The 21,600-nt window shown below is 41.1% G+C and overlaps 1 protein-coding gene across 2 annotated transcripts in view; it reads right to left on the bottom strand.

Moving 5' to 3' along the window:
• The window catches only part of LOC121284853 (bile salt export pump-like), a 68,900-nt gene that overhangs the window by 16,162 nt on the left and 31,138 nt on the right, over nt 1–21,600 (bottom strand). Inside the window, exons 11-17 of one of the 2 annotated variants that reach the window (XM_041200674.1) lie at nt 20,666–20,786; nt 15,308–15,484; nt 15,111–15,215; nt 12,212–12,373; nt 8,387–8,590; nt 8,054–8,295; nt 7,804–7,960 (exon numbers count right to left, since the gene is read on the bottom strand). In XM_041200674.1, coding sequence (XP_041056608.1) covers nt 7,804–7,960; nt 8,054–8,295; nt 8,387–8,590; nt 12,212–12,373; nt 15,111–15,215; nt 15,308–15,484; nt 20,666–20,786 — 1,168 coding nt within the window. The remainder of the gene's footprint in view (nt 1–7,803; nt 7,961–8,053; nt 8,296–8,386; nt 8,591–12,211; nt 12,374–15,110; nt 15,216–15,307; nt 15,485–20,665; nt 20,787–21,600) is intronic. The other variant, XM_041200673.1, reaches the window with a different exon arrangement.

Raw genomic sequence — 21,600 nt, 5'->3', positions numbered from 1 at the left:
ACACTTCCTGCAGACCTGTTTGTCATGGATCACATTGGTGTCCAAAACAATCCCACATTTCACAGCTGCATCATAACACCTCTCCCACCATTCTAACTTATGTTATTTAATTTACTTTAATTACTTTCTTTCTATGTATGCTACAACTTACTGTATTTATTGAATACTAGTACCAGTGACAACTAAGATTATGTGGTTCTTAACTACATGGAATGTCTTCGCGCTCTTTTGTCCTGTGTTTCCGCTGCTCTCCTTGCAATGTTTTACCCTGTGTCTCCGCTGCTCTCCTCACGCTCTTTTATCCTGAATTGAATTCACTCCACGTAATATCAAGCAACGGCTGAGCACAATGGATACAGCAAAGGCTATGGGACCCAACAACATCAGACTGTAGTGGTGAAGACTTCTGTTCTAGAACTAGCCACACTCCTAGCCAAGCTGTTCCAGTACAGCATCTATTGACAATTTGTAAAAGTGCCCAGTTATGTCCTGTCCACAAAAAGCAAGACAAACTCAATCCAGTCAATTATCACTCAATTTGTTGATGCTCAATCATCAGCAAAATGATGGAAAGTGTTGTTGGCAATGCTATCAAGCTCCACTATTACAACAACAGCAATAGCCTGCTCACCAATGCTTACTTTGGATTTCACCAGGACCATTCGGGTACTGACCTCATTACAGCCGTGGTACAAACATGGACAAAAAACTGAATTCTGAGATAAGGTGAGAGTAACTGCTCTTGACATCAAAGCAGCATTTGACCAAGTGAGGAATCAAGAAGCCTTAGTAATACTGAAATCATTGGGGATCGGGGGAAAACTCTCCACTGGCTGGGGTTGTACTTAGCTCAAAGGTTTTGGTTCTTGGAGACCAATCATCTCAACCTCAGGACATCGCTACAGGAATTCCACAGGGTAGTATCCTAGGCTTAATCATCTTCAGCTGTTTCATCAAAGTTCTTCCCTCTAACATAAGGTCAGAAGTGGGGATGTTCACTGATGATTGCAAAGTGTTTGGTCCCATTCAGATCTCTTCAGGTAATGAAGCAGTCTGTGCCAGCATACAGCAACACTTGGGCAACATTCAGGCTTGGACTGGTAAGTGGCAAACATTCATGCCACACAAGTGCCAGGCAATGACCTTATCCAACAAGAGAGAATGTGTTTTCTGTATATTAATTGTGTTTAATTGTATATAGTATTATGAAATAGAGATAGCTTAAGTAGGATATATTTGGATTCGTGGATGTTAGGAATGAGTTTTAGTTTAATGTTTAAGTTTGATTTGTATTTCTGTGTTTATGTGTTAAGAAAGGTCAAATGGAGCTTTAGTTTCACTTTAAAAGCTGCCTGCGTTTCTAATGAGAGTTTTACGACTCTAAGCTAAGTTAAACAACCAAAAGTAGAGGAACTGGGCTGTTGCCTAGCAATAGGGGTCCAAAGAGGCAGGTCCCTCTCACAGACACACAGAAGAAACTAGAAACAGCAGCTTGATTTGGAAGCTGTTTGAGTTCAGTTGGTTTTGAAAGTAGCTGCCAGGAGAGTCTGGAGCAAAGGGCACAGATAGTCAATCCTAAGCTAAGGAAAATACCCCAAAATCCAGGGGTGTGGAACTGGAGCAAGTCCCAAAAAGACCTTCTAGTCCAAGGGAAAGACAGGAACCTGAAAAGGTCCTGTTAAATGAAGTTAAGATTGAGGGGTAGAAAGAAAGGCTCCAAGCTTCAGATTTAAAGAGACAAAAGCTGCAGAAAGCAGATTTAAAGTGAGAACAGCTTGAAAGAGGTCAGAAGGTCCAAAGAGACAACTGAAGGTCTATAGCTCTTTGCTATGGGCATGTGAAGCAGTGGTGTTCTGTTGAAAGCTGAGTCTGTGAGAGAAAGTGCATGGAAGAAAGTAAGAACGCATGTGATGACCCAGGGGAGAGGAACATTGGAAGGAGGGCTTGAAACCCTAGAGATGAACCTTGTGGAAGGCATCTGAGAGAGAGACAGAAAGCATCAGTTTGGGAGAAGATTCCAAAGCAAGTCCTTAGAGAATGGAGATTGGAAACATCATGTGAAAGATGGAGTTCAGTGAGACTGGTTGGCTCAGGGTGTAACAGACATCTGCAGGGAGTTGAGGAGAGATCCATAGCATCTGTGTGGGATGGCATCTGTCACTTGGTGTCAGATTGTGGCGTGTCTGACCATAGTTCGCAATTGGTTTACGTGGACTGCGTACTTACTGTGAACATTAGAGTATAAGATAGCTTTGTAACTTGTGTTACATTTAGAAACCTGTATATATCAGTAAAGGTATTGTTGTAGGTGAAGGAGTATTGTAATATAGTTCAACTTTTCTTGTTAAATAAATGTTTTTTTTTTTGTTAAAAGTTCATTAGCTGACTCCAATGACCTTGTTCAGTAGCCACTTTCCATGTATCTAAACAAACAAATAAAAGTTAGGATCCGTCATGCCAGGTTCCACCCTGGGATTAGGCTTGTCCAGTGGTAACCTCAGCTGGGGATCATAACAATCGTTAGTGGGCATTAACTGAGGATTTACTTTAACCCCTATAAAAATAGACACGGACTAAAACTAATTGTTCAGCTTGGCTGTAACCCCGTAAATGATTATAAAACTGTCTTATCCTTCATCAACTGGCTTTCCGGAATAGAACACTGACCACTCTCCCCTTGACACTCAACGACATTACTCTTGCTGAATCTCTCACCATCAACATACTGGGGGGCTTACCATTCACCGGAAATTTAACTGGACCTGCTACGTAAATGTTGTGACTACATTATAAGGTCAGAGGCGGGTAATTCTGCAGCGAGCAACTCATCTCCTGATTCTCCAAAGCCTGTCAACCATTTACAAACACAAATCAGGAGTGCAATGGAATACTCTCCACTTGTCTGGATGAGAGCAGATCCAACAAGACTCAAGAGGTTCAACACCATCCAGAATAAAACACTTGATTGACACATTATCTACTGCCTTAAAACTTAATTCCCTTCACCACCGGCTCAGATCAGCAGCAGTTTGTACATCCACAGAATGCACTGCAGCAGCTTTCCAAGTTTCCTTTGACAGCACCTTCCAAACCTGCAACCTCAACCGCCTAGAAGGAAAAGGGCAGCAAACACATATGAACACCACTCCCTCCACATTTCCCCGCAAGTCTCACACCATCCTGATTTGGAGCTATATCACCATCCCGATTTGGAGCTATATCACCATCCCTTCCCTCTCACTGGGCCAAAATCCTGGAACTCCCACTCTAATAGCACTGCGAGTGTACTTACACCCATTGACCACTGCTATTCAAGAATGCAGTTCACCCACTCAAGAGTAATTAGGGATGGGAAATAAATGCTGGCCTTGCTATCCCATGAACGAAGAAAAGAAATGGCTGCTTAGTATGAATGTTATCGCAAATAGTTGGGTTTAGGATGCCACCATGGTGCTAATAGAATCTACTATTACCTGAAAACTCTTCATATCAAGTTGAATCATAGGAACTCACTGATTGGTTAGTCTGCTTAATTGTTTCCTTACATGCTTCAAAGTAATTGTTATTCAAACTAACTGTGCTAATTTTGGCTACATTTTGCTGCAATTTTAAAATATTCTATCCTTGAATAATTTTAAGAAAGTGGCATAACTGATAATCATCTTCTTGGATGTTAAGCGGAAACAGAGCACACTATCTCAAATTACTTTGCATACCAGATTCAGGTCATCAACCTGCAACGTTAGCTTTGTTTCTTTCTCCACAGATGCTGCCAGACCTGCTGAGTATTTCCAGCATTTTCTGTTGCATTTCACATGTCTTTCACACTTGCGTTAAGGTGCTGTAGCTTTCACAGGATTTAAAACACAGAGAAGAGACCAAAGCCCCAATTTCACAGTGCTATCTCCCATGTCCCAAGAGTGCCTGAAATAGATCCAATCCTGTTGGACAATTTTTCAGGCATCCCTGTTGGCCACATAAAACAGGCTAATAGCATTTGTATAATTCACAAGATGTGGGTATTGCTGGCAATGCTGGCATTAATTGTCCATTACTAATTGCCCTTTTCTGAGTGGCTTGTTAGGCCATTTCAGAGTCAGGAGATTGGGTTGGTCAGTGGAGGAGATCAAAGATCTTGGTATGGACTCAGCGGAGACCAGAAAGGTCAGTGATGGAGGAGATTGGAAGCCAAGTATGGAGAGATCTTGAGCTGCAGAGATGAAATGGGGAGGTCAGGAAGTGAGAGCATGGGGATGATTGGAGAGAATGATTGGAAAGAAAAAGAGCAAGTAGTAGAATGGCGGAGGGGCGCAGAGGGCAAGGGGTGGGTTGGTGATTGGGGGGTTAGTGGAAGCAGGCAAGCTGGTTGCAGCAGGCACATGGAAGCGCATATACCTGTTGGATCCAGCAGTCTTGACCTCCATTAGCTGCCAGATTTCCTCAAGCTCATTTCCCAAGTATTAAATTAAAATAGGGATTAAATCTAAGGTATGCAGCCTCATTATGATATTTAAATGATTGAATCATCTCCTGGGCATGATTTGGTTGCCCTAACCTTGTCCACTCTCTGAGTAAACTGCAAGTGGGTGGGGTTTGAGGTAGATTGGAGTTGGTTTTGAGCTTTTAAATATTTTTACATCCCAATTGACTCAAACATACCTTTTAGGAAATAAAATTTCCCCTGATTACTGTTTCTCTTGCCATAGATGCCATGTGATCTGCTGAGTATTTCCAGCATTTTGTGTTTTTATTGAAACATATTACTTGGCTAGAAAGCTATGTGCTATGGTTGGATGGAAACTTTCGACTGCAGATTAATCCTGCTCTTAGCTAATAAAATTGTCAAAATTTAATAATCTACCTAAATGGAATTAAAGTATTGTTCTAGTCTGATAAAGGTCTGTTGCTAAATGCGAATCATTAATTCAACATGAGCCAGTAAGATTGCCAGCTCTTCATCATTACAGAATTGCAAAACTAAAGCAGTAATTAAATAAATACTGGATCAAAGGTTAACTAGAGCGGATGGACATAAAATGTGACATTGAAGCTTGAGTGGTTTGTCAATGTTATTTTGACTCAGAGGAAGTGTCATGTTGATGAATCACAGTTCAATTCACATTTTCCTCTATCTTCTGGAGGTGAGGGAGAGAAGGATTTCTACAATTTTTGCCAATATTTTTTTTTGCTGGTGACATGCTGTGGTGGTTAGGGACTGGGGGCAAATAATCATATCAGATTGAAATTAGGCAGTGAGTACCCTGTGAAAGGATTGCTGGTGGCTGCTGCACAGAAGGCTCAGAATTTTTATTCCAGGGGATTTTGTGGAGCCAGCAGGAGCAGAGATTGGCTTCCACCTGCTCCCAGGCCTGGCCTGTTGGCCTGCTGAACACAGAACCAAGCTGATTTCCACCACCTCACTCCACCCCCTCCCCACATGTGACGAACTGCAGAGGAGCACCCATTTGATGCCTGCAGCTAACTAGCTACATTCAAATTTTACATATCCAAACTACATGCCCAAATTTGCCATGAAGCAAGCATAGGCGGCATTGTAGATGGAAGCCTAAAACTACAAAGAGATAATAATAAATTAAGTGACAGAGAAAAATGATGGCAAATGGATATAGGCAAGTGTGAGCTCAACCACTTTGGACCTAAAGAGGATAGAACAGAGTACTTTCAAAACAGTGAAAAGTTAGAAATAACAGAGCTCCAAAAAGACTTGGGGTCCAGGTACATAGATCATTAAAAGTCAGGAAAGGCTAACGGAATGCCGGCCTTGTAGCTAGAGGTCAAAATATAAAGAGTTAGAAGAAAGCTCTGGTTAGATCACACCTGGAGTGCTATGAGCAACTCTGAACAACACACTTTATGACAGATAATTTGGCCTTGAAAGGAGTGCAGCGTAGATTTACTAGAATGATATCTAGACTCCAAGGGTTAAATTATGAGGCAAGATTGCACAAACAAGTTTGCATTCCTCAGACATTAGAACGTCAGGGGTGATTTGATCAAAGCTTTCAAGATATAAAGGACAATTGACTGGTAGATAGAGGGAAACTATTTCCACTAGAGGACAGAGCTTAAAAATTAGAGCCAGGCCTTTCAGGAGGGAAGTTAGGAAACACTTCTACGAACAAAGGTGATAGAAGTTTGGAACTCTCTTTCAAAAATGGTGGGTCAATTGTTTAAACTTAAGATTGATAGATTTCTGTTAACCAAAGGCATTAAGTGTTATGAGGCAAAGGTGGGCAAATGGTGTTAGGTCACATATCAGCCACAATCCCATTGAATGGCAGAATAGGTTTGAGGAGCTAATGATCTACTCCTGTTCCTATGTCCCTAAATGAAGCCACAACCTGGAAATAGTTAGGGCTGCGGGCAGGAATTGGGGTCGCTCTGCTGCATTTGCACTTGATTTGGGTGGAAGATATTTCCCACACCCACTCCCTCACCCACAATTCAATCTGTTAATCATACTGATTCTTGACTAACAAGGGGATGACAGCTTATTGGGGGCAGGCAGGAATGTGGGGTTGAGGCTACAATCAGATCAGCCATGATCTTACGGAATGGCTGAGCAGGCTTGATGGGCCGAGTGGCCTACGCCTGCTCCTAATTTGTTTAGTTCATATGTTCTCAATCAGTTCATTGTTAAAAGTAAATCTATTTCTTTGTTAAAACAAATCAATCAACTTTCTTCCAAAGCAGCCTGCACGTCTGTTGATTCTTTTATTAAAGATTTTGAACAGCAGAGTTTTGAAAATGGGTGAAATAAATTAATGATCTTTAAGCAGAAACATTTACTATTCACTTTATTCTTATATCACCCAACACAACATAACTGAAAACGTTTATTATGAGCTCTGTCATACTTTCTATCAAATGATATAAGTCCTCATAAGAAGTCATGAACAAACATCTCATGAAAGACCTGACACTGAAGGTCCCTGGTTTTGACCTCCCACAAAGCTCATGGGCACCCCTGCAATACATCCTTGCAAACAATGGCAGATGTGGATACCTGATGGTCAAATGGAAAATTAAAAGCTCTCCTGTGTGAGATTGTGGTCACCCAGAACAGAAAATGGAACACAAAACAACTCAATGCCTGACTCCTAAATATGAAGCAGGTGTTACAGTGATACACACCACCACTCCTGACACAATATCCTGACTTGATTGCTTTATGTAAAATTATAGTTGTTGCTTTCCACCCAACCATGTGAAAGAAGAAGTTTACTTCAAAACCATTGTATTCAATGAATTCTCAGAGCTCCTTGTTTCATCTTGAGCTTGGGGGTCATGATGGGGTTTCTTTAGGGTTTGACTGTTAACCTAAGAATGGTACCATAGACCATTATTTGTAAAAACCATTCTTGTTTATTTACAGATCTTTGTATATCCCAGTATTCTACATGAGGTTGTACTTTTGCTTCCCATCAGATCTCAGTATTTTAATTATGTGTCATTGCATTATGGTTAATCAGTAGTTACATCTGTATCAGGAGCTCCTAACGTTAACCCTTTACTCTACACTCCTAGCCAGTGTTACAGTCCTGTAACGAACTCCAGTCTGTGCTACTTTATATAGAATTGTAAACTAATTTCATAAATCACTGCTTGAAATGGTAAACCAAATTTTTAAAAAAGGGCTGTCTTCAGTTTTTGTTTTCCTGATTATGCAGCAAACTGTTCTATTACCTTTAAAAGAGGTAATATGAAACTTATTAACACTGTATACATCATTGTTCTGAAACAAAAGCCTAGCTCTCTATTGATAAAAAATTGATACGATACCCATTTTTCCCCTTCATCATTGTAGATATTGATTTTGGGAACTTGGTCAATCAGTTGAAAAAAGCGTGCAGCAGCTATCTTAGCTTTTGCGTAGTCTGGGGTATATGATGAGGCTCTTCCCAGTGCTGTGCCACTTGTTACTATGGCAGAAATCACTCTGAAATAAAGTAAGATTACTGATTTTAAAACTGTTAAACTTTGTGACTTACATATGATACAATATTTTTGTTATATAACAGAGTAATCATACCTGAATACAATGCTGAAGTGAAGGTTTTCAGCAACAACCAAATAACCGCCAAATCTATATGATGCAGCATTGGCCATGAAGATTATAGATTGGGCAAAACCAAAGCATAAGCCATAAACATTGGCTTTTTTAATTGCAGCTCTGTAAGGGGCTTCTAGCTGTGTCTCATACAATTGCACAAACATTTTCTCCTTTGCTAGGCCAGCTATAGTTTGGATGTTACTCAGGGCTTCACTGGAAATCTAAAGAGTAAGAGAATGTTGAATTCAAAGTATGTTTATTGGAATAAGACAAAACTCTGTGTGGCAATGGAGATAATAATCTGAAATATACCTGGCCAGCAACTTCAAGGGCTTGCTTATCCTGATTTGCAAATCCTGTTAACATTTTAGCTTGCAGAGCCCCAGACAATGCCAGAAAGGGTAGAAAACAGAGTATAACCAAAGTTAGTTTCCAGCTAAAGTAGAAAGCGATGATCAAGGACACTCCTATGTTGGTGAGAGAATTCACTATCATTCCAATCTGAGATCCAGTCGCCTGAGGGAAGATAAACAAAAGAAAAACAAGCTTAGAAATTGCACACAATCATCAATAAAAAAAACAGTTATATAAATTGCGCCCACTCCAACCACTTCACTCATATAACTGTTGTTCAAACTGAAAAGAAAATTATCATCCTTAATGTAGCATTACTGTATAGCTCCATTCTCCAGAGAAAACAGATTATTGGCATTAAATTGGAATTGGGAGCACCCAGTGTTTGGGCACTCTTGGTGCTATTTGGTGACCAAAATGATATCTGCAGTGCACGTGCGTACTTTTTAGGTAAGTTGCACCAAATGCTATATTGGTGACAGTGTCAGCATGGGCACAGTAAATGGCTGCTGGAAGTATGCAGAGCAGGAAGATTATGATATCAGTCAGCATGTAATGCTGATTTGACCCCAGTGGTGCCATTTTGGTGTTGTGCTCCAGTTAATGCTCTCGATTAACCTCACATAGCTGAACATATGTTCAACAGCAGGAAGAACCCTCCACCAGTGCTATTTAAAAGATAGTTGTTGGTTGATTTCTTCTGCCTGTTGCTTTGATTCTAGAGGTATTTGATGCTTTCTATAGCTTAAAGTTGCAAAAGTCTGCAATGACAGGTGCTCAAGGAGTTTCTGTTGACCTCAAGGCTTCTGCACAAACAAGTTGCTCCCATACATGGTGCACTAGTTGGCATTCCCTCTGGAATACATTATAACAGGGTGAATAAGCAGAGGCCACGCTAGAGCAGGACAAACTGCTGGAAAAGGGAGGAAGAGGAGGTAGGGAGAAGAACTCTCAGCAGGAGGCCATATTCAATGAGAGTGTTCAAGGTGCAATTCTCTGACTTGAACATCAGCAAGGAACAATGTGCGCAATATCTGTGCTTCAACAAAGATGTCCTTATTGAAATCTGCCAGTTGCTGCAAGCACAACTGCAACCTCAGAGCAGAGCAAGGATAACATTGTCAATGATAGTGAAGGTGATGTACATTTATGAGTCTGGAGCTGGAGATATCTGTTACATCTTGCAGTTTGCCATCTACCATTGTGTATGGGAGGTCACCGAGGTTCTCTATTCATTGAGAGCTAACTACATTTCATTCTCTCTTGCCAGAGGTAAGCAGACAGAATGAGCCTGTAGCTCTGCTAGGATTGCAAGCTTCCCATGGTGCAGAGTGCTGTTGACTGCATTCAAATGGTTTTGTGGGAATTGCACGCCAATTCTACCCTGCACTTGAACTGTAAAGGATTCTACTCCCTCAATGTGCAACTGGTGTGTAACCATAGGCAGAAAATCATGCAGGTCAAGCCTGGTATCCTGGAAGCAGTCATGATTACTTTGTTTCATAGCAATCTGCTGTGTTAACTCGCTGCATTTGAGTTATCATGATAAACCAAAGAGTGGCTACTGGGTGACAACAGCTATCCACTGATCACTGATGACACCAGTGTGCAGCCCATACATACGTGTGCAGCATTAATACAATAAATTCATGCTGTCACACAAAATGTGTTAGAGCAAATCATTGGCACACTGAAACAATGCTTCTGCTGCCTGGACGCCACTGGAGGAGTCTTTAGTACTCAGCAGAGCGGGTGTCAGGATTCATCATGTTCTGCTTAATGATGCACAACCTTGCCATCATGAGGGGACATCCCTCGCCACCAAGTATATCAACTATATAGTATACAGGGCATGTGGAGGAGGAGAATGTGGAGGAAGAGGGGAAGCAGGAGAAGGAGCACAAGGAGGAGAAGAATGAGGAGGCAACCTACACAACTCCTTTCTGGTCCTGTGGATTTGGAAGAACTCGTCTGAGTGCGATACCAGTAACCACAGCCCCAATTCTCCATTCAACAACAGTCCCAAACCTGACTTTCCTGTCATTGGTCATCACAGCTGATGCAATACAAAAATAAAAGCCAAAATATGCATTTCAAACCAAATTTATAAATGAAATAAGAAGCTGTTGCCAGCAACATGCCACCTCAGGGTCTCGCTGCCCACTGGACTGGGGCCGGTTACCGCTTTCAGTCCCAGAGGAAGAAGTCTGTGAAGAAGAGTCATATGGACTCGAAACAGTAACTCTGTCTTTCACTCCACAGATGCTGTCAGACCTGTTGAGTTTTTCCAGCATTTTTTGTTTTTGTTTCAGATTTCCAGCATCTGCAGTATTTTGCTTTTATGCAATTGATAACTACCTGCATTGAGAATGTCCGCTATAGAATTGTGTTGTCTATCATGCTGTTACTGAGGCAAAATGTCTATGATCTCGTGCCCTTGCTGAACAATGTATCCATGGACCTTAGACTGAGAGGAATTGCTTTTATATGGTTCTTTAGTTGCCGGAAACCAAAGAAGGTCCAGAGGTCCTTTCAGTAATTTGTTTCCCCAAATGTCACCATTCTTCCTGGGGCCACACGGTCTGATGAAGGCAGCACTTATGTGTTTGTGCTATAACACTAGGGGGGAGCACTTCATGCACATGTGTAGATGTGCAGACTGGGAGTGGTGGCCACTGCTGGAACAGCACCCAATCCCAGCAAAGAAGAGCCAGGAGTTGGATGACAGGCACATTGGGCCAGGTGTGGAGGCTCCGGGGGAGGGGGCAGGGACCTCTGATAAGGAAAGAGGGCCCATGAAGGAGGCAGAACCCCTTTCTGAGGTCCAAACAGGTTTACCTGTCAGGCTTCCCACCTATCGCCAACTCCTCCTGCTGGCTGAAAAACTATGGCTGAGTGGGAAGTGACCTTTAATTGTCCGTTAATTGGTCACTAAAGGGCCTCAATTGGCACGATAGCAGGCAGGCAGCCCGAGGCCTTGCCCACCACCCATTAGATCATGTCCAAGTTGGGGGCAAGTGACAGGAAAGGTATCAATGGAATTTTACAGGACTCCCTCACCTGCAAAGCTGCCAGCAGAGGACTGTAAAATTCTGGCCCACATCTCCTCTTTTTGTACTCTATTCCACAATAGCTGAATCCTGTTCCCTTGCTATGTCATATTCTGCCACTAAGAGTAATTTTATGCATCAGCAATGCCGGGAGTTCTTCCTTATTGGCAGCACTGCCAGGAGCTAGTAATGCATTGTCCATGACTTTCCAACCATTAAATACATCGGAAATGCATGGGCAGTATCCACATGAATTTTCTAGTTGTGCTGCTGGTGTACAAGGTTTTCCATTGATGGACAGAACTCTCAATTCTCTCATCTACACAGGTTCCACTTGCAGGAACTAGAAATTATTCAGAGAGGAGATGCAGTAAGTTTAACACAGAGATCTAAGCAGCATGGACTATTGTGAATAAGAATCTAGATCTTCAAATAATGATATACGATAATAGAATTTATCTTTAAATTTGGCTTCATTCACCAAACAAAGATTACTTGGTATGTCTATTTTATACAGCCACAGAACTCTACTTTTTGAAAACCAAATGAACTTGCCAATCTGCCTGGGCGGTTCAGCAATTTTTAATTTCAGGACACTTGAAGGGTATTTCATTGATCAACTCAATATTCCACAAAACCATGATATCAGGGGGTAAATTTTGGGCTTCACCAATGCTCATTATGAAACTATTCATTTTTTAAAGTGCCATTGATAGAAATTACCATTGCTTACCCCTTGAACCTGTGATGCATCTGTTGCAAGCCTCGTTGTTAATGTCCCTGGGCTGTTCTTGCGATCATCAAACCATCCAATATCTTGTCCTAACATTGCTTGGAGACCTAACTTTCGGAGTCGTCGTGTCAACAATTCACCAGATTTGGCAAAAAAGTAGCTCTAGTAGGAAAAAAAAGTGCCTATTTTTGACAACAAGATACAGAATAAAGTGGCAGTGTAGAATATAATTAACAATAATGGAAAGGCAAAATACTGCAAATACTAGAAATCTGAAACAAAAACAAAAAATGAAACTCAGCAGGTCTGACAGCATCTGTGGCATTCCGTGGGGACTGTTCCCTCCGTGACACCCTGGTCCACTCCTCCATCACCCCCAACAACTCAACCCCCTCCCATAGCACCTTCCCATGCAATCGCAGAAGGTGCAACACCTACCCCTTTACTCTCCCCCTCCTCACCGTCCAAAGGCCCTGACACTCCTTTCAAGTGAAGCAATGCTTCACTTGCACAGCCTTCAATTTGGTCTACTGCATTCGCTGCTCCCAATGCAATCTCCTCTACATTGGAGAGACCAAATGCAGACTGGGTGACCGCTTTGAGGAACATCTTTGGTCTGTCCACAAGCATGGCCCTGACCTTCCCGTTGCTTGCCATTTCAACATACCATCCTGTTCTCATGCCCACATGTCCATGCTTGGCCTGCTGCAATGTTCCAGTGAAGTTCAACGCAAACTGGTGAAACAGCACCTCATTTTCCAATCAGGCACATTACAGCCTTCTGGACTTAACATTGAGTTCAACAACTTCAGACCATGAACTGTCTCCTCCATCTCCACCTCCTTTTTGATTGCCCCCTTTTTTCTTATTCATTTTTACTTTTATATATTTATTATTTTCATTCTTATTACTTTTAAAATTTATTTCCATTTTTATTCATAGTTTTATTCCCAGCTTTTAGCCTTTTCGATCTTTTTTCTCACCAGCATCCCCTCTCCCCACTCCATCCCGATCAGGGTTATCTGTCACTTTCTAGAGTGCTTACCCTGGTCCGTCCATTATCAGATTCTGCTTTCCACTCTTAATATCACCATTAGCACCTCCTTTAGCCAGTGCCACCACTATTAACAACCCTTTGACCTTTTGTTTATGACATCTTTCGCAATCTCTCCTTTGCCTCCACCTATCGCTGGCCTTCTATCCAGCTTCACCTGTTCGGCCCCCCTTAAACAGTATATATTTCACCACATTTCTACTGCCCTTTAGCTCCAAAGAAGAGTCATACGGACTTGAAACGTTAACTCTGTCTTTCTCTCCACAGATGTTGTCAGACCTGCTAAAAATAATGGAAGGTTGGATGGCACAAAGAAAGGCTGTCGCTTCATATCTGGGGCCTGGGTTTGAATTGCAAATTACCTGTCCAAAATGTAAAGTCCTAACTAATATTAATTTGGACAGATGAGGTTACATTCCTCTACGAAAATACAAAATTACCTAAAATTCAATGGCCCAAATCTTCTGGTCTCCAGTTGAACAACTGAGGACGTGCGTTGGGACCTTGTGGAAGTCCAGATGCACGGACCTATGTGGGAATTGACTGAGAAGCTTCAACTGCGATGGGCAATTCCGCTGCTCCCTGGGACGTTCCAAAAGTGTTTCCGACTTTGGGTTAGAGTCAGAGACTTCGGACAGTTCCGATTTACTTACCTGAAAAGTCACCGAGGAAATGTTAGACAGAAGAAACCTAGTCTGGATTTTACTACACAACTAATTTCTCAGTCAACTTCCCCTCTCCCCACCCAGTGAATGGACTCAATTAACCGCCTGAATCAACTACCTCCTGACCACCCAACTACATCCCTGAACCAATCCGACTATGCCTCCCGAACTGACCTGATCCGATTACACCTTAACAAAAACAGAATTACCTGGAAAAACTCAGCAGGTCTGGCAGCATCGGCGGAGAAGAAAAGAGTCTCGTCAACTCTTTTCTTCTCCGCCGATGCTGCCAGACCTGCTGAGTTTTTCCAGGTAATTCTGTTTTTGTTTTGGATTTCCAGCATCCGCAGTTTTTTTGTTTTTTTCTCTCCGATTACACCTTATATTGCCCTAGTACCCATTAGACCGACCCAATCTGACTGCCCTCCCAACCAGACCTGACCCGACTAATGCCACTGACCGCTTAACTAAACCTGACCCAACTGCCCCTTATCTGACCCCCTCCCGCCACCGCCCCCCAAACCTGAGTCCCCTCTCCAGACTTGACCTGACTACCCCCGACCCGACCCAACTACCCTCCTAACCTGATCCGACTAACCACCCAACCACCACCTCAACCACCTACCATCTCACTCACCCAACCCATCTACCATCTCACCCACCTACACATCCGTTCACTAACATTCAAACTGGACCTTTAAGCTCATCATATGACATCTAGTGCCATAAAACGGTGGCAGTTACTGTTTTCCCCAAACTCTACTCCGCTTCAACAGAGTTCCCTGGAGGATGTTGGTACTGTGCATTTCTGGGAAAGCCGGGCCTGGAAGATCCCTGTAAAATTGTGCAGCACTGTTCAAGTCAGGGGAATTTTTGATTGCAGCGGAAATCCAATGATCATTGCCACTGCTCAGATGACCTGGCCAGTAGTAATTGATTGTTTTTCTCAGAGCGGTCAGATAGATGGTGGATATGTCAAACTTTGGAGTTAAGATGTATTGTTGGGGTGGATTAGACAGAACTTGTCCTTGCAGCTAGCCTGTGCTAAACCTGATCTGATGGTGTTAACTGCAGAAAGTCAGGCCACAAAGCATGAAAGATTAATGGGGACAAACAAAAATCACCAGGAAAAATCTAGAATCAAAAACAAATATTTTGCTGAAAGAAAACATGTTTATACCTGTAGGAACTGTGTCAGAAATGATATAATTCCGACAATAACAAAAAATAAGCATATTGAATTGATCTGATTCCTTTTCTCTTCTTCATTTTGCATAGAAAATATCTGGGGAGATGAAAGAAACAATTATTACCTTTCACCCGGATTATGTTATCCAAATTAAATTAACAGTAAAATGGGAAAAAGAACTTTCTTACCCGAAGAATCTGACTGAATAACAGTGCGTAGACTGGACTGACTCCACCATTAACAGCAGCACCAAGTGAACCAAGCAACATATACGGCCATTCAGCAACATTGTATTTGAGAATTCTAGTCACAGGTGCAGGCTCAATATTCTCCTCCTCCTCTTCCTCCCCCTCCTTCTCCATTACCTTATTGTAAAATAAATCTCTTTTAGACTATAATTAAATTAGTCCAGATTAAATTTATAGACCATATACTGGATGGCAGCTATTAAGAAAAAAACAATCAAATTTTGTGATGTGATAGAGTAAAGAGAGCACTGCACTGGTAATAAAAAATGTAAATTAGCTGAACATGATTGTGAATTCATTCAAAACTCATCTGAATGCTGAGATGGCATTGACTCTTGGGTGGCTTTCAATTCTGAGTGAAGGACAGTTGAAACCAATTAATAAAACTTGATACCTTTTTATTTTTTCTTTAAAGATTTGCATGATTGTCAAACTAATATTTAGACCATGGAAGACCACAGCAACAAAGAGAGATATAAAAAGATATGAAATTTAATACAAAGGTGTGTGAAATGACTCCTTTTTGGTAAGAAGAATGCAGAGAGACAATGATGGGTACAATTCTAAAGAGGATGCAGAAGCAGAGGGACCTGTGGGTATATGTGCGCAAATCATCGAAGGTAGCAGGACAGATTGGGAGAGTGGTTAATAAAGCATATGGCATCCAGGAATTTATCAATAGGGGCATAGAGTGCAAAAGCAAGGAAGTTATGTTAAACCTGTATAAAACACTGGTTCGGCCTCAACTGAAATATTGCGTCCAATTCTGGGACCACACTTTCGGAAGGATGTGAAGGCATTAGAGAGGGTGCAGAAAAGATTCACAAGAATGGTTCCAGGGATGAGAGACTTCAGTTATGCTGAATTCATCCAGTATCAACACTCTGGGATTATCACTGGCCATAAAAATACCGTGGCTATAAAAGCAGGTCAGAGGCTAGGAATCCTGTGGTGGGTAACTCACCTCCTGTCTCTTAAAAGCCGTCCACCATCTGCAAGGCACAAGTCAAGATTGTGATGGAATACTCTCCACCTGTCTGGATGAGTCCAGCTCCTACAAAACTCAAGAAGCTGAACCATCCAGGACAAAGCAACTTGCTTGATTGGCACCCCATCCAGTAACATTCACTCCCTCCACCAGACAACCAGTGGCAGCAGTGTGTACCACATACAAGATGCACTGCAGCAAATTGTTAAGCATCCTTTGATTGCACCTTCCAAACCCACAATCTCTACCAACTAGAAGGGACAAGGACATCAGATGCATGGGAACACCACCACCTGCAAGGTCCCCTCCAAACCAGACACCATCCTGCTTTGGAACTATACTGCCATTGCTTCACTCTCGCTGGGTCAAAATCCTGGAGCTCTCTTAACAGCACTGTTGGTGTCCCTGCACCCCATGGACTGCAGTGGTTGAAGAAGGCAGTTCACCACCACCTTCTTGATGGCAATTAGGGGTGGACAGCAAATGCCACCCTAGTCAGCAATGCCTACATACTGTGAAAGAGCAATGAGAAAATAAAAGTGGCTGTTTCTAGGACCAAAATGCAAAATTTAGCAAAAATCAAATCTTGAATTATGAATGGTCATATTTGATTTACTTAAAATTCAAAACAAATCATTTGGACTGTTACATATGCCTTGCATCCACTGAAGTTCAGAGATATTCCTCCCCCTTCATCATTATAACTTATTCATCAAAGGGTATCCAGCCCAAGATGCAGTCAATAGTAACCTAGAATGGAGGAAATATCCCGTAGAAGCTTGAAGCTTGGCTTTTTCAGACTATATTATTTTCTAGCTAATCTTGGAACCAGGGAACCTCAGTGATAGTTCCACAAATTAAGGCATTTATAAATTTGATGATATTACTTGTTAACTGTTCATCATCTCATTAAGAAATGCTGCTTAAAGAACTGTAACACCTGAAGGGTTCCACCTATCACTCCTCTTATTCCTCTATAAGCAGTGCCTTGCCCTTTTCTCATCTCAGCCAATTTGCCATTAATTTCCTTTACAAAGTCAAGGCATCAGGTAGATTAAATTGGACTTTGCTGAACTTGTTTTCTAGGTGGAAGAGAAGTCCAAGTTAAGGAGCCAACTTCTCATGCCAATACTGTTTTCTCTCTTCTTTCCCTTCTAACATTATTCCTGCCATTTTAACACTCCATCCTGCTCTCATGCCCACATGTCCGTCCTTGGCCTGCTGTAATGTTCCAGTGAAGCTCAACACAAACTGGAGGAATAGCACCTCATCTTCCAACTAGGCACTTCACAGCCTTCCGGACTGAATATTGAGTTCAACAACTTTAGATCATGAACTCTCTCCTCCATCTCCACCCCCTTTCCAACCCCACTTTTTTCCAATAATTTATACAGATTTTTCTTTTCCCACTTATTTCCATTATTTTTAAATGTATTTCCATCCATTGTTTTATCTCTACCTTTTAGCCTATTTCGATTCCTTCCCGCCACCTCACCCACTAGGGCTATCTGTACCTTGCTCGTCCTGCTTTCTACCATTACTGTTACCTATTAGCACATTTCTTAGCTACTATCACCACTGTCAATACCTCTTTGTTCTTTTGTCTATGACATCTTTTGGCAATCTCCACCTATCATTGGCCCTCTATGCAGCTCTACTTGTCCCACACCACCCCCCACCCCTCCCCCACCCCCCAACTTAAACCGGCTTATATTTCACCTCTCTTCTATTTTTCCTTAGTTCTGTTGAAGAGTCATACGGACTTGAAACGTTAACTGTATTCCTCTCCACAGACGCTGTCAGACCTGCTGAGTTTTTCCAGGTGTTTTTATTTTTATTTTTGTTTTTAGTTTGGATTTCCAGCATCTGCAGTTTTTTGCTTTTAACATTATTTCTTCTTCGCTTCCATATTTAGTTTCCTTATCTCCTTCCCACCATACACACCTTTTTGCCATGTTTTGTATTTCTTCCCGTTCTATGTACCATGAGCCTCCTGAGTATGTCTATGTCCTTTTCCATTTTTGTGTATGTACATCACTAATTTCTTTCTCTTTATTGGTTAATTTCCTTATATAGAAGTAGTATCTTCAACAAGTATTTACAACAGAGTTATTGAGAATAAACCAGTTCTTACATAGGATATACAGCACAGAAACAGGCAAATCTGCCCAACCAGTCCATGGTATTTATGCTCTATTTGATCCTTCTCCCATCCTTCCTCATCTAATTATAGCAGCATAACCCATCTATTTTCTTTTCTTTCATGTGCTTGTCTAGTATTCCCGTAAATGCATCTATACTATTCACATTAATTACTCCCCATGGTAGGGAATTCCACATTCTCCACATTCTCACCATTCTCAGGGTAACGAGGTTTCTTCTGAATTCCCAATTTGATTTCTTGGTGACTATTTTATATTGATGGCCTCTGCTTTTGCATTTTCCCACCCTTTCTATGTGTACTCTGTCAGAGCTTTTTATAAAAGACCTCCATTAAGTCACTCATCAGCTTTTTCTATTCAAGTGAACGGAGGCCCAGGCTTTTCCACCTTTCTTAATAGGAGTAACCTTGCAGTTCTGGTATCATCCTTGTAAATCTTATCTGCACCCTCTCCAGTGTCTCAATATTCTTTTTTTCTTCTGTGGTAAGCAGAATTGTACACAATATGCAGGTGCAGTCTAACTAAGATTCAATACTACTACTCTCTGCTTTCTGTCTTGTTGCCAGCATGTTATTCTTTCTGCTATATGTCCCTTGACTTCTCATACCCTGATCTTATTAATTAGTTTGTTATATTGTACCTATTCAAAGGTCTTTTGGAAATCAATGTTGATGTACTACATTACCCCAGTCTCCTCTTTACTAATTCTTCAAAGAATTTAATAATGTTGGTCAAACAAGACTTTACCTTTTGAAATTGATGTTGACCATTAATTATAATATGGTTCTAGATTTTTTTTTGAATTTCTCTTTTAGTATCCTATCCTTTCTCTTCTTTATTGATTCATTCCTTTTCCTATTTTTATTATTCCTCTCTTTCTCTCCTCTCCCATTTGTTTCTTTCCAATTCCTCCTGCTTATCTCTCTCTCATCTACTTTTCTTTCCCTTGTCCTTTTCTCTTTACTGCTTTCCTCCCTCCCTGTGCCTACATTCTGGTTAGGTGGATGGGAGGAAGAAGGGGAAAGAGACTATAGGATATGTGGTCATTGAAGACCAGAAGATAATGGGAACAGAAAAGAGGCTGCTAAGGTAGGTTGAAAGCCAACAAGAATGTATGTCGAGGGAGAATGGACAACATCAAGAAAAGGGTCTAAAACAATACACTACACTACCACAGGCAGTAGGAGGGCTCCAGACTGTGCTGCAAACATCTCATGCTTGGAAGCACAGACCAATGCTCCCAATATTTGAGATAGTTGCTAGCTGAACCACTTTGCAGAGATGGTCCTTACTCTTCTCTATTGCTGTCCCACTTCTCAGTGTTTAAAAACTACAAGCCAGGTTATTAATGCTTTTAGAGCTTTGACAATTGGATTTTATCATTGCAAATTCACACTTTAAATTTGGAAAAAATCCCCTCTCTGATTCAGGGAGCTCCTGAAAAATTAGTTAGAGCTTTGCTTATGTTTTTAGTTTCTCTCCCCCGAGGATTTAGGGTGTATTTTACTTAACATCATAACATCTTATTGTTCCTTACATTTGTTATCGATTCCCAAACCAGTTTTGTTAGATCTAAAATTTTGCAGAGATATTCTTATAATGCAAAGAATAAATTTATCTGTCATTGCCTGATAGACATCCTAGATGAAACACTTTAGAGCTTAATTACAAATATGATTGCTCCAGTGGGACTGGAGAGTTTATTGTGCCATAGGAGCAAGATTCTGCTTTGCACTGTTTATTAATGTAACACAAGAGTTCCTGATATACTCAGTCTGTTATAAAATCCAATACAGCAGAACTGAAAGCAATGCATACTTGTTTTAAAAAAAAAATTGCATTTCAGTTTTGCAAGTTTGAAGAAAAAAATCATGGAAAATACCTTTTCTCGAAAGATTAAACTGGACAATAAAGGATATATTATTTTCCTTGTGAATAAGATATAACAGAAAGAAGTGGATCAACTTGCTGGATTCTGAGGAAATCACTGTGAACTCTGCTCTCATTCTTCTCCCTGAGACACCTGATCATTCATTTTTTGTTCTTCTCAACTTAATATCACAAGTGACTTTTCTTCTGCCCACAATAAAATAAATCTAGTCAGGTAATTGACAATGGATTTTATATTAAATTAATGGAATTTCCAACCTTGTCTTTATCATCAAGATACCCAGAGGAAAGACGGACAGTTGAAGCAACATCTCCGGGCACAGACAGATCAGCAAGTAGGTTTGACGTCTGAGACCTAGAACGCTGACGAATTGAGGATCTGCAGATATATGATTTCTAGTACTGTTATATTTTCCAATATATATTTTAAAACAACAACAGGTTCAGTTGGTTCAATTGAAAAGTATTAAGGAAGGAAACAGTTTTGTGATTATCATTGTCCTTTTGCATTATTAAAACTTGAAGAATTTAATCAAGTTGTTTAATCTAAACAAAGTTAGAGATCAATTAGGTATAATTGTGCACTGGAATTAAATCAAAACATGCATCTGGATGAAATTATTCTTGATGCACAGGCAGTCTGTAAATGGATGTTACAGGGATGCGCTTGCCTTTGTGAAGCTTGGATGCATTATAATGCTAAAAGTGACGCACAACTGAGGGGTCATCCCCTAGAATGCTGCTTTACTCACTAAATAGCTATTTATTTCAAAGTAGGCAATAACTCAGACAAAGGCACTCTAGAAGGCTATATATATTGAAGAATTTAATATGCGAGAGCTATCCTATTTGAGAAAGGACAGAGGTGAAAGTTGGAATGGATCTTAAAGGAGTGGAAATGTTTCAAAGATTGGAAATCACAAACCATTGATGGGCCTCAGCAGAGATTGAGACCTTTTATTAACAAATCATTGGGGCGGAATGGACACATCACTTCAGAACAATATACCATTATTTACCATGGCCCACTGCCACTTTCCCAAGGTGATCCCAAGAAGTGTTGGTAACATAGGACAGAAAGAAGGAAAATCCTCTGGGACCTGGGCCCTGTGCCCATTCTAATATTTGCATGCAGCAGGTGTGAAAGGGACAGGCAGCAGTGGACCTGGTGGGGGCGGGAGACAAAAAAGTTT

This window comes from Carcharodon carcharias, chromosome 12 (genome assembly GCF_017639515.1).
Source record: "Carcharodon carcharias isolate sCarCar2 chromosome 12, sCarCar2.pri, whole genome shotgun sequence".
Lineage (NCBI taxonomy): Eukaryota > Metazoa > Chordata > Chondrichthyes > Lamniformes > Lamnidae > Carcharodon > Carcharodon carcharias.
This window is presented reverse-complemented; position numbering and strand designations above follow the sequence as displayed.